This window comes from Tachypleus tridentatus, chromosome 13 (genome assembly GCF_004210375.1).
Source record: "Tachypleus tridentatus isolate NWPU-2018 chromosome 13, ASM421037v1, whole genome shotgun sequence".
Taxonomy (NCBI): Eukaryota; Metazoa; Arthropoda; class Merostomata; order Xiphosura; family Limulidae; genus Tachypleus; species Tachypleus tridentatus.
In genome coordinates, this window is record NC_134837.1 from 120,743,037 (window position 1) to 120,757,415 (window position 14,379).

Genomic DNA, 14,379 nt, shown 5'->3' on the forward strand with positions numbered 1-14,379 from the left:
TCTACTGATAAACTGTTCATGTTGTTTGATAAAAATACTAAACCATCTTTCTGTTCGTCCGAACTTTAGTGTAGTGCAACAACGGAAAGAGGAAAACCTTATAAGTTGTTCCTGAAGTTAAATAAAACAAGTGTTCTATGTATGATAATTGTGAAATTATTAATTTTTAAAATAAGTCAGATAATTTATTGACATTTCAGATACTTTTTACATGAACTGCCACCTATTTTTAAAGACATTAAATATTGAAAATTAAAAGTTGTGAAAGACATAGAACAGAAATAATGAAACATACAGTTAATAGATAAAATAAGAACTACAGTAGAAAGTAACGATAAACTGTACTTTAACATTTCAGGTTCAATGACTATGTATAGATATTGTTATATTGTTATATTTAATTGGTTTTCCATCTTACGATTAATAACTGAAAGAAGAATACAGTCATTAATAGATTATAAATATCACTGTAATATTTAAAAGTATCTTGTTTACACTTGGATCTTTTTATGTATGATTTATTTCACATTTTATTTAAAGATCGACACCTTTAAGCTAACCCTAACATAAAAATAATAATAATAACCTACAAATCTTAGTGTTTCTTAAGTAAGTTTCTAGACAAATCTAAAAAAAATTTAAGGTAAAAAAATCACAGTCTTTATGCTTGAACGTGTTTGTGTACGTTATTAAAATTGGTTACAAACAAACGTATCCAAGTTTTTGTTCTACTTCTGTAGAAATGTATGATTTAAGGGCGGGAAAATTCTGGAAAATATCACATCACATCTTACGTGTAAATAGGTTTATAGTATTTATTTGTCTTCTGCTATATTCATACTAAGATAAAAACTTCCAGCACGAAAACCAGAGTAAACTCACTAACTAGCACGTAAACTATAAGCGGTAAAAAGTATACAAACATGTTCTTCGTAATACAAATTTTTATTTTTACAATGAAATCTCATAACTTTATATTAAGTTCTACAGCATCATTAATATCATGATAATACGCCCGACTTGGCCAAGCGTGTTAAGGCGTGCGACTCGTAATCTGAGGGTCGCGCGTTTGATCGCCGTCGCGCCAAACATGCTCGCCCTTTCAGCCGTGGGGGAGTTATTATGTGACGGCCAATCCAATTAGTCGTTGGTAAAAGAGTAGCCCAAGAGTTGGCGGTGGATGGTGATGACTAGCTGCCATCCCCGTAGTCTTACACTGCTAAATTAGGGACGGCTAGCATAGATAGCCCTCGAGTAGCTTTGTGCGAAATTCAAAAAACAAACAATCAAGATAATAAAAAAAACAGACAACAACTTTTACGATAATAATAACTCTAATGTTTATAAAAAGAAGTAGAAATTACAGATGTTGACAAGAACCATAACTAGAAAACTATAAATATTTCTTGGACTTAGTGTGACAAACATCAGATACAGTTACTAACACGGTTCTAACTTGTAGTAATTTAAGGAAAACCCTTTTTGGATATCCTGTTTAATACAACTATAAAACCATTGATAGGAGATTCACATCTTCAGTCTATAAGAAAACAGTTCTGTGTTATTAACCATTTAACAATGTACAACGCTGTAAAGATACTAAGTATTTTGTCTTTCTTCGTGTTGACCTAGTCTGATGTCCATCATCACACAGCTTGTGATACTATTGGGTCACTAAAAAGAATAGTGGACTCCGTTACAGAATTAGTAGATCTGGCTAGAGAGAGGATTTCTACTTTAGAAGGTAATATATTTTACTTGAAGTATTTTAGTTAATGGAAAACTTGAACATCGAGTAAATTAATATTTATAACTACATGTTACGTTAGAATGTTAAACATAAATGTTACAATATTATTGTTGGTAACACTGTATGTTCAACTACTTTTCTGTTTCCACATTAAAGTTTTATCCGTTACTGTTTAGATGTGTTTTCTACAACCACATTTGAACGAACATTTCTACCGATTGTTAATAACAAACAAAACCGATCCTTTCAGCAATCATACGTTTCTTATGAGTTAATCGCAAAGATAGGCAATGGGCTATCTGTGCTCTGACCACCATGGGTTTCGACACATCGTTTTAACAATGTAAGACGCAGACATACCACTGTGTCATTGGAGATCAAATCATAATAATGAATTTTGTTTTAATTAAAATACATATCAATATTTTTGCAGACAGATTCCACATATTTTGTACAGAATAATGTTGAATAATACAGGAATATATATTTTAAAGTTTCATATTGATAATTATAAAACTTAGTTACTTCAGTATTTCTGATTGATTTTCTTATTTATAACTGATTCAAAGAAGAGGAGATTATGGAAAACCATTTCAAAATTTTACAGATCGTGGGTAGAATACAAAAATGGTTTTGGAAATTTAACCCAGGAGTTTTGGTTAGGTAAAACCTTATATATTTATCTAGCAGTGATCAACTACTTATATCTTTTTGTGTTATTTACTATAATTTGATATAATTAATTACTTACTGTGTTATCAACTATTCATTTATTAATTACTGCTTCTGTGCCAGGAAATGATATCATCTTCTCGTTGACCAATCAGGACAACATGGTGCTCCTTGTTGATCTGGAAGACTTTGAAGGAAGTCGTAGATATGCAGAGTTCTTGGTGCGAAGTGAAAGAGAACTCTATAAAATGAGTTACAAAACGTACAAGGGTGACGCGGGTGAGTTCAAACTTTATTCCAGGATATAACATCTTACATTATTTGTTTATATATTATTTATTAAGTATTTTCATATTATTTTAGGAAATTCTCTAGCTGTTCACAACAACATGATGTTTAGTGCTAAGGATAAAGACAACGATAAAACAGCGGTAGTTGTGCCCAAAACCATAAAGGCGGATGGTGGTATAATTCATGTCATCGTTGTAACCTAAATGGTTTGTATTACACAGAAGATAAGGTAGATACAACTGGTATTACATGGTATGATTGGAAAAGTAAACACGTTACACTAAAGTCAAGCAAAATGAAAATAAGACCTGTGAAGTTTATCATAGGTCAATAAATAATAAATAAAAATTAAATATATTTTGCAAAATTATATTTTACGTTATACGTGATGATAGACAGACAAGATAGACAGATATTTTTAATATGATTTATTTTTTTATCTGTGTGTAATTATATTTAAGTCGATATTTTACCACAAAGAAATAAAGTAATTTTGGTGAATGTTTACGACTGCTATTTTATTCTAATGTGTTCTGAAGAACCTGAAATATATGTGTCATAAATAAATAATTTATTTTTTAAGTTTTATTGTCCACAAGTACTTTATATAAAATGTGTTAAAAAACCATAGAATTTTTACATAATATATTTTCTTCTTTTGTTTCTGTTTTGTTTGTACAATCACTAGAAATTTTCACCTTCAGATGGCGCCGTGTTAAAATGTTTAACAATATAACGAAGAAACGAAACCAACTTAATACTGACTGTTTTCTACCTGCCAGATTTAACTTGTTTGAATCTTTTAAAGATTTTGGTGTTTCTATAAAATATAACCTAGAACCTTCAATTGTAAGAAAGTTTTTTTCATATTTTCTAAATATTACATCTTTACCTAAATCAAGAATATTGCAATAAATCTCGAATTTTTGTTATTATCAGAAAACATTTATTAATGTTCCCCATTTCAGGCCGTTTCGTTGTTATAAGTGTAAAGGTCAAATAGCAATATTGAAATATTAAGTTTGAGTCGTTTTGACTACCTACATTCCTTGTAACCTATCAACGGAATATTGAGTGAAGCTGGTGTAAATCATTGAAACAAAACACATAAATACGTTTTAAAATTCACACAAATTTATTATAATATTTATTAACAAACGATTCAAAACGTTTAAAATCAGTGTCAGTAATGACGGCATTACTACCATCCTGAAGAAGTAGAATAATTTTAAAACCAATCTATTTATAGCAATGATTACACTGCATTACAACAGCCACCAGTAAAATGTCTTAAGTTATGGATTTGTATTGATGATAGCAAAGTTGTATAAAAATTTTCTTGTGTCATATAATGAACGTATGTACAAGTATCAAAATAAACCTTTCTTCCAAGAACAGCTCTAGAGGATGTGGGTCAGAGGTACATCCTACTAACCGGAATAGAAGGACCCCATATTTTCGGTAATATAATATAGGTAAAAGTCAAACATCGATTGTGATTTCAAAATAAAAATACGTTAGTAGGGTTTTGGATGTATAAAAGGGAAGGTAATGTTAAATATCCAGACTGTAGCCATATTAGCTACTTCGTGAAATAAACTGAGTAACGTTAGTGGTTACCAAACATTAATGTATAATTGTAAATATTTTACACACGTGAAAGAACCTTAATTAATAGTACGGAAGAAAATCGTAGAATATTCTATATCTGGATATTATATTACACATATCTTCTTTATACTTAACTAATAATAATAAGTGTAACAAATACAGACAGAAAGATATTTCGTTAAATATTCTAAGCTACAGCATAGTAACTTTGTACGCACGCAAAAATTTAAAAAACGCAGTAACAATAACGTAGTCCATTTGTTCCATAAATAATCTGGAAATAACATATTTAAAATAATTCCCGTGTGTCGTAGGAATAGTTCAAGCAGAACTCACAAGGAAGTCTTGAAAATAAACTGTTGAGATAACTGCTGGCTGTGATCAAATTATTTGACGAAATTCTGGCTCATTCTTCATCTTCTTACATGAAAATATAACTGTGCTAAGTAACAATATTTAATTTTATATCATTTTTATTCACTATTATTATATACAAAACTATTTATATTCATTTCTAATTCCAAATTAAAGTTCTGATGTTAGGTCTTGTAATTAACCTGAGGCCCTGTGTGTTGGTACATTCAGTTCTACAGAATCTATTTTGTAGTTAAATTATAGGTTTCACTGATTTCGGTAATCAAATATCTATATAAAGTTAAACGGAATATAATGTTGGGAGATCTGTCAAACAACAAGTAATTATTGAAATATGACTAGCCCCGAATAAACTTATTTTTTTCCGTGTAATATAACATCATATACAGCAGTGACGAAGAAGAAGAAAAGTATGGTAGTCATTTTAATTTTAAAATGTTCCAAACTGAATTGAATTATTTACTTTTCTGTGGCTCTTCCTGGGCCTAAGCTACCCAGACTTACAATATATGTATATCCAGTACTTTATTATTTATTATTATTGTTTCTTTAACCCTTCATTCCTATCACATGAACACAGTAATCATTTTGCGTGCCCTATATCTAAGAGAGAAAAAAAACTTCCTTAAAACACAACATGAACTTATGTAAGCTCATGGACAAAGTCATATCAACGCACTGTTACATTATTTGTGAACCAATAACATCTTCAACAATAAACAGAACGTGAGTACAAAAAACAGACAGACAACCAATCATCTTGTAATATTGGAAGAATCGATACACCAACTGTTCAACCAGAACCACTTCACAGTCGCAGCGTTTGTAGATGTAATGCAACCATTCCATAGTGTCTGACACAATACTCTAAAGTATCAGTTAACTAGCTACAAGTTCCTTATCCCCATCACCAGGTGGCTCTTTTCCATTATCATTAATAGAACTGTTAAGGATAATATCAACAACAGCTCGTCGAAATGCAGAAGATCTCCAGGGTCTTTACTCTGCCCACTACCCTACTTTCTATTCCCAAATGGCATACACCTAAGCTAATATATACCCTCATTTCTCTATATATGCAGATCACGTTATCGTGTGGAACACATCACCGATTCATTCATTGCCACATCCAGAGTCCAGAGGATATTAAATTAATTAATTAATTTGATAATACTTGTGAATCCTTTCAGAAATTTTTAAAGAACTAGAATACTGTAAACTGTAAAAACATGACGGTTATTAACAAGAATAATTGTTTTCATGATTTATCAGTATTACAGTGAAATTGTTAAATCTTCACGTACAGTTTTGGTGAAAGTCGTGCTCTTGTTGTAAGTAGATTAGTATTGTTTAAAATTATGTTCTGTTATAAAGAAATGGTTCTTGTACATAAGTTGTCTGAATCTTCGGTAACGAAAGTGTGAAATTATTTATAGATTTTTTGTTTTTGTGGCACCATTCAATAATTGGCGCGTGACTCTTGTTTACAGATATTTACATTGACATAACACTATTTCCATTATCAGTAAGATATGAAACAATTCCAGTAACTTCACAACACTTATATTACACATGCTCGCATAAACGTGATTAATATAAAACGTTACATTTTGATAGAAAAGTATATTACCAGTAAAAAATATTTGGAATTTACTTTTAAAATTATTTTGAAACTTTACTTCGTGAATTTTCTGTTACTTCAAAGATCATAAATAAATATTTATTTTAGAATTCTGCCTGATTTAGCTAAGCCTTTTTCACAAAATAATTTTTAGGGTACGTTTGTTTTTGGAATTTCGCACAAAGCTACTCGAGGGCTATCTGTGCTATCCGTCCTTAATTTAGCAGTGTAAGACTAGACGGAAGGCAAATAGTCATCACCACCCACCGCTAACTCTTGGGCTACTCTTTTACCAACGAATAGTGGGATTGACCGTCACATTATAACGCCCCCACGGCTGGAAGGGCGAGCATGTTTGGCGCGACGCGGGCGCGAACCCGCGCCCATCGGATTACGAGTCGCACGCCTTACGCGCTAAGCCATGCCAGGCCCTGTAGGGTAAGAAACATGATTATTTCAACTGACAGTTTCATCACAAATGTTACAAAACAATATAATATAATATACCAGATATAAATTATAGGGTTAACAAAAATTCGCCTTTAAGTAAGATATGGACAGAATATAAACATTTAATGAACAAACGTTTTCACAGAGAAATTATTTATTTCGTACATAACAAAATCATTTTAACTAGAATTTTTTCTTCTAAATCCAACTCGTACACCTTATTTTGTATTTCCCTAATATTTTAAATGATGAAATTTGTATATACATTTGTGACGTTTGTTGATATTTATGTATAAATAAACACAAATTAAGGGTATCCACCTATAATTATGTCCTAATATCTTTTGCCATGTATTTACTCTAATGTGTAATACCAGCTAATACCGGTAGCATCTATCTTATCTTCTGTAAAATACAGTCCGTTTAAGTTAGAATGATAGAATGAATTGTACCACCATCCGCCTTTGTAGGTTTGAGCACAAATACCGATATTTTTATCGTTGTCGTTATCCTTGGTACTGAACATCATGTTCTTGTGGTGAGCGAGAAAATTTCCTGAAAACATAAACAACTGATGTCGGATGTTATATACTAGAATAAAGTTTAAACTCACCCTCTTCACCCTTGTACGTTTTGTAACTCATTTTATAGAGTTCTATTTCACTCGTCATACTCTGTATATCCTCGACTTAATTATCCTTGATAATCCTCCGAGGCCCAACATGGCCAAATCATTAAGGCGCTCGACTCGTAATCTGAGGAACGCGAGGTTCAATTCCGGTCGCACCAAACATGCTCGCCATTACAACCATGGGGGTGTTATAATGTGATGGTCAATTTAATTATCAGTTGGTAAATAATCTAAAATGAAATGATTACCAAGTGAAAACATGTCTCACAAACTCTGAAATTAAAAGTGATAATTCAAATAGTTTAATGAAAAAGTACAATAATCAGTTACAAGTTATTCGAAATAATCAGGTATTTAATAAACTATTTTTTCAAGTTGTAAAAGTTCCTTAATTCCAAATAAATTTTCATTAAAAATAAAGGTTCACTTTAAAACAAAGTTTAGTTCACCTTCCGTCCACCTTCCTCCTGATTTCTCCATATCACAGTATACAGAGATCCACTGGTTCATAAACCGTGGATAAATCTTGTAGACACCACTGGTTCAGTTTAGTTGTTGTTTATAGATACTATAACAGTCTTCTGGTAGAGGTGGCTTTTGGTCTGTCGTCTGTGTCACATAAAGAGATTGTTGAAAGGATCGGTTTTCTTAGTCATTAAAATCAATTAAAGTGTTCGTTCAAGTGTGGTTGTAGAACAATAACATTGTAACATTTAGATTTAACATTCTAACTTGACAAATAGTTATTTTTAGATGTTCCTTTAATCGATGTTCAAGTTTTCCGTAAACTTAAATACTTCAGATTAAATATTTACCTTTTAAAGTTGAAATCCTCTCTCTAGCCAGTTCTACTAATTCTGTAACTGAGTCCACTATTCCTTTCAGTGACAAGACAGTATTACAAGCTGTGTGATGATGGACATCAGCCTGGTTTAACACAATCAAACAGAAAACACTTAATATCTTTACAGTGTTGTACATTGTTAAATGATTTTATAGCTATATTAAACAGGATATCCAAAAAAGTGATTTCCTTAAATTACTACAACTTAGAAACGTGTTAGTAACTGAATCTGATGATTTTAACACTGAGTCCGACAAAGGTTTATAATTTCTAAATATAGTTTTAGTCAACATCTACAATTTTCCGCTTTTTTAAATATATATACTGGAGGTGTTATTATCGTAAGAGATGGTAATGACACTATAGAACTGTGAGGGTCAATTAAAAAAACAATAATGTTTGATATGTAATGATTTGAAAATGTGTTTCTCTTAAAACTAAATGTTTCAACTTAGAGTCCACATAAACAGTACTTACATTGCAAAAGTGAAATAAGTATTTCTTTAGGAAAAAAATGTCTACATTCTTTTGGTTTATAGTGTTATATATATATTCGCTATAAACGTATATAATATTGTTATAGAACATTCTAAAACGTAAATATATTTTAATAGGAAACCTTAGTGTAAAACGGAAAATCTGTATAATAGATAACTAAAGTGTTTGTTTTACTGTAGGAGGCTTACTTTGTTCGTCGTGTTATAGGAGGCTTACTTCTTTCTTTTATCATAGGATATATATTACTACTCGAGGGCTATCTGTGCTGGCCGTCCCAAATTTAGTAATTGTAGACTAGAGGGAAAGCAGCTAATCATCACCACCCACCGTCAACTCTTGGACTACTCTTTCACCAACGATTAGGGGGGTGGACGGTCACATTATAACGCCCCCACGGCTGAAAGAGCGAGCATGTTTGGCGCGACTGTAATGCGAACCCGCGACGCTCAGATTACGCGTCATACGCCTTAATACGCTTGGCCATGCCGGGCATTCTTTGTTTTGTTGTACGAATCTTACTTTGTTTTATTGTAGGAGGCTTACTTATTTGTTTGTTTTGTTCTAGGAGGCTTACGTCTTTCTTTGTTTTACTTCTTTGTTTGTTTTGTATGAGGCTTACGTCTTTCTATGTTTTATTGTAGGAAGCTTACTTTTTTGATCGTCTTGTTGTAGGAGGGTTGTTTCTCCTTATTTATAAGTGATAGCCTACAAGAAAGGCAGCTACTTATCACCTCTCACCGTCAACTCTTGGAGTACTTTTACCAACGAATAGTGGAATTGACTGGATATTATAACGCCCCCATCGGTGAAAGTGCGATCATGTTTGATGTGATAAGAATTACGAGTCGAACGTAAAGATGAATCTCAAAATAACCCAAATCAGTTTCATAAGTTAATATTTAGTTGGAATTCCCTTTGGTTTCAGAACTCTTTCACATCAACGTGACATGTTTTCAATGAGTTTGAACAGATGTTCTTGGGTAATTGACTGTGATCCTTCTTTGAGTACTTTAAAATGTTCATCTTCCATGTTTGGTTTGTGATCGTTAGTTAATCGGTTTAACTCAGCCCATAAATTTTCAATCGGATTGATTGACTTGGCCATAACATAACATTAATTCTCTTATTTCTATGATATATTTTAATGACTCCACAATTGCAGAGAAAGTTGTTTGATCATATATGTAGGCTCATTAGAATAATAAGAAACTACGGCAGGTGTTCAACACTATTTATAATAAAATGTAACTAAAATCAATAACAGTTCATATATTTACCGAAGCCAGTGTTAACGTAGGATTTGACCAGATCTTGTTGGGTGTTTTCTAAATAACATATGGTTTTACGCATTTTTGTATTATCTAACAAAAATGTATAAACCTACCAACATTTTACATATGTGGGGAGGCAGTTTTCTTCTAATACCAATTTATTTACTTTATATTTTTGTACAATGTTTCCATATTTCTTCATCTTGAACTTTAAATTTCTACATATGTGGTCAATGTCAGTTTTACTACAGACACACTTTGTGAACCTCAATTATGTATCTGAAATAAACATACTATCGACACATCTGTTTTAAAATACTGTTTATTATGTTTTAGTTTAGTTTATTATTTTGTTTATTAATTTTAATTTAATCAACAAACAAATCGATTTTCGATCATTAGAAATAAAACAGTGTATGTTACCACATTCTTCTACAGAACCTGACGGTTTACTGGATGAATATAAATACTAACTGTAATATCTTTTGAAGTATTTTGTTACCATCGTTACACATGTTGTAAATATTTGACATTATAATAAATTCTGTATTAAATAATATTCATTCACGGTGTGATTTAACTTGTAAACTTTCTTGGTGGTCTGTCTGTCCAAATGAATGAAATATATTAATATTACTATACGGCATTCTATAGTTATATTAGATTGTCCAGAAATAAAGCCGGAATTATCACGTTCACATTTAGAAGCTGAATATTGATTAACGTATCGTTGGTTGGTTTAATCCAATGTTTGTCGCTTACAAGATGTCTTAATTGTTTGCTGTTTCAACTCTACTAAGAGTAAGTTTCGCAACCCCCCAAGGCAGCATGAAAAAGAAGGGCTTTCGTCTGATTTTTCTCTACGACTTGAAACTTGGATGAAAAGCTACAGAAACTACACGGAACATCAACCAGGCATTCTGCCATAGATCTGTTACTGAACGTACAGGTTTTAGCATGGAGATAAAAGTCTTGAAGACCACGAAGGTCGTGGAAAGAAGCCTTCCTTAGATGAAATAAGGAAACCAGTTGAGACAGATCCTCGCAAAGCAGTTTGTAAGCTTGCAGAGACACAAGCAGATCAAGCACTGCCAACCTCATAAGTGCGATTGAAAGAATAAAAAGTTGTATAAGTGGGTTCTGCATGAGCTGACTGAAGATCAACAATATCGGCGCTATGAGACCTGTCCAGGATGACGCTCCTAAAATTGAAATAATTGGGAATCGAGGTTCTGCCTCATCCACCTTATTCTCCAGACCTTTCCCTTACAGGTTTTTCATTTTTTCAAGCACTTTGAGAATTTTTTAAACAATAAACGCTTTCAAAACCAGTCAGCTGCAGAAGAAGCTTTCAAGAAGTTCATTGATCATAGAAACTCCGATTTTTACAGCAGGAGCATAAATAGCATCGTTACATGTTGGCAAAAGTCTTTTGAAGCAAATGGTCCTTACTTTGATTAAAGCATGTTTTATAAGACTAATTTATACTTTTCCAAACTTAGCAATTCAAAAACAACTTTTTCTTCTGAACAAACTTGCCTAAATGACACACAAACATCCATGTCTCTAGGTGAACGGGTTCTATCACATAATTGTACGCCGTTACAACTACAGAATCAACCTTCAACAGTAACGTGCAGACAACAGACGCAGACGTTTCTACAAAGTGGGTTACACCATGCTGTTGTTTAAAGTTAGCAATAATGTTATTGAAACATGGAAGTTGCAATGAAAACAAAACTAACAGATTATCAAACAGAATTTTATAATATCCTACAGACGTGTGTTTATGAATAATTCTACTTTTAAACTAAAACAAATAGATGTCGAAAAATTCAGTAATAAATGAGTTAATTTCTCCAAAAACTAAAATTTCATTTCAACATGTATGTTATGAATAATAATATAGAACCTAAATAAATTTTATCTGTGTCTAACGGTTTTCACTAAGTTATGAAATACCTTCATTTGTAGTCAGTCCAAAACATGTTTCGATACCCGTAATTTACACAAGACAGTGTAGCTTAACATCACAACAAACCAACCGAACTTGTTATTACGATATGAACCTTTTCATATTTACAACACCTCTATATTAACTTACTCTTGTAACATTCATTATTATGAAACGTTTTAGTTTTAGAAGAGAACGTTAACAATTAAAATTATCTACAATTTAAACATCAGATAATTTTTCATCTTTACTTTAAAGTTTTGTATTATCTTAAATATCATTAGTCTATGATTGTGAAAATTAATATAACAATAAATATGTTGTTTATATACTAAGGGATATTTTAACGTGATAAGTAACTTGAATTATCTGATTATTTTTTAAATTTAATTCCATTTGATATTGTAAATCTTTTTATACAGCGCCGTCTGAAGGAAGACAGTCATGTTTATTATTTGAACTCATAATTTATGTCACAGACGTGACACAAACAGAACAGAACATATCGAATATGAACTACAAAGTTATCAAACTTTCGTTTAGTTATTTTACAACATGAAAATTTTATGTAACTTTAACTAACGTAAATTATATAGATTATATCGCAAAAGATATTGTAACGAGTTAAGTAACATAAATTATCTGATTATTTATGAAATTTAATTTTGTAAGATTTTATATTTGATAAAGTTTTCAACATTTGCATGAAAATAAGCATTTAACAAACAAAAAACAAACAATCTTTGTATTTTTATTTATTTACCAAAAATAAACTCCACTGGTCCTATTTTCATCTCGCTTGTCTTTAGTGTAATATGTCCACTTTTCCACTCATACCAGGTAATATCGGTAAAATCTACCTCATCTTCAGTGTAATACAAACCATTTAAGTTACAACGATGACATGAATTATACACCATCCGCCTTTGTGATTATGAGCACAACTTCCGCTGTATTTATCGTTGTCTTTATTCTTGGTACTGAACATCATATTGTGGTGGGGAGCAAGAGAATTTCCTAAAATAATATCGAAATAATTAATAAATAATATATAAACAATTAATGTAAGATGTTATATATTGGAATAAAGTATAAACTCACCCGCGTCACCCTTATACGTTTTGTAACTCATTTTATAGAGTTCTATTTCACTTCGTACCAAGAACCCGTCAAACTCTGCATATCGTCGACTTACTTCAAATTCTTCAAGATCAACACGGAGCACCATATTGTCCTGATTGGCCAACGAGAAGATGATGTCATTTCCTGTAACCAAAGTAGTATATCATAAATAAATAGTTTATAAGACAGTAAATAATTAATTATATCAAATAATACTAAATAACACGGCAATAAATAAGTAGTTGATCACTGTTAGATAAATATATAAAGGTTTACCTAACCAAAACTCCTGGATTAAATTTCCAAAACCGTTTTTGTATTCTACCCACGATCTGTAAAATTTTCAACTGGTTTTCCAAAATCTTCTCTTCTTTGAATTAGCTAGAAATAAGAAAAGCAATACGAAATACTGATATAATTAAGTTTTATAAATATCAAAATGAAACTTTAAAATATATATTCCTGTATTATTCAAAATTATTTTGTCTTTATGCCTGTGTGAAAATGAAACGCTTTAAATCTGAAACAAAATGTATTCATACCATCTGAATTATTCAAGATTATTTTGTTTTCATGAAACCTGTCTAAAAAAGAAAGATTTGAAATCGAAAACAAAACTTATTCAAATGATCTGAATTTATGTTTCATGGATGATTGTAGGATAATATCATCATAACATCAAGATAAATTCAAGAGTAGATTCCTATGTGTTATTAAGCACAGTTATATATTTATTATCATGTAGAAAGCGTCAGGTTAAGCACAGATACACATCCTTATATATATATCTATACAACCTGAAACGAAATGATTACCAAGTGAAAACACGTGTTATATTTAATATAATAAAATAGCATATATTAATGAACGGAATCAGTGAAGAAATGTGATAAAAATTATAACAAAAACGTTACATGCTCTAAACGTTTATCTTTTCAAATATGGATTTGGTCCTGAAACTTTTTCTTCCGTGAAAATAATGGCTAACTTTGATTTAAATGTCTCATGAAAACAACCAGTAATCCAGAATTAACTAAAGCTACACCACAAAAGGAAGTTTAGCTCACCTACCGTCCACCCTCCTCCTGATGTCTCCTTATCACAGTATACAAATATTGACTGGTTCAAAACTGTGGCTGAATCTCGTAGACACCGCTGGTTCGGTTTAGTTGTTGTTTATAGATACTGGCACAGTCCTCTGGTAGATGTGGCTTTTGCTGTGTAGTCTGTGTCACACAAAGAGATTTTTGAAAGGATCGGTTTTGTTTGTCATCAACAAGCGGTTGAAA

At 31.4% G+C, this 14,379-nt stretch overlaps 1 protein-coding gene and 1 pseudogene across 1 annotated transcript; one reads left to right on the forward strand and one right to left on the reverse strand.

The window, feature by feature from the left end:
• Positions 1-1,576: 1,576 nt before the first annotated feature.
• Positions 1,577-2,916, forward strand: LOC143236256 (techylectin-5B pseudogene; annotated as a pseudogene).
• A 7,404-nt stretch (positions 2,917-10,320) lies between these two features.
• Positions 10,321-13,229, reverse strand: LOC143238290 (techylectin-5B-like). Its single transcript, XM_076478381.1, has 2 exons — positions 13,070-13,229; positions 10,321-12,985 (listed from the first exon to the last, which is right to left on the reverse strand). Exons 1-2 carry the CDS (start codon positions 13,194-13,196, stop codon positions 12,855-12,857), a joined length of 258 nt encoding a protein of 85 aa, XP_076334496.1. The 5' UTR covers positions 13,197-13,229; the 3' UTR covers positions 10,321-12,854.
• Positions 13,230-14,379: the final 1,150 nt, after the last annotated feature.

Bases quoted from the DNA above. Each gene is read 5' to 3' on its own strand.
- LOC143238290 (XM_076478381.1), bottom strand. From the start codon at position 13,196: ATGGTGCTCCGTGTTGATCTTGAAGAATTTGAAGTAAGTCGACGATAT. The intron at 12,986-13,069 runs GTGAGTTTATAC...ATATTATTTTAG, and splicing joins AACGTATAAGGGTGACGCGG to GAAATTCTCTTGCTCCCCAC.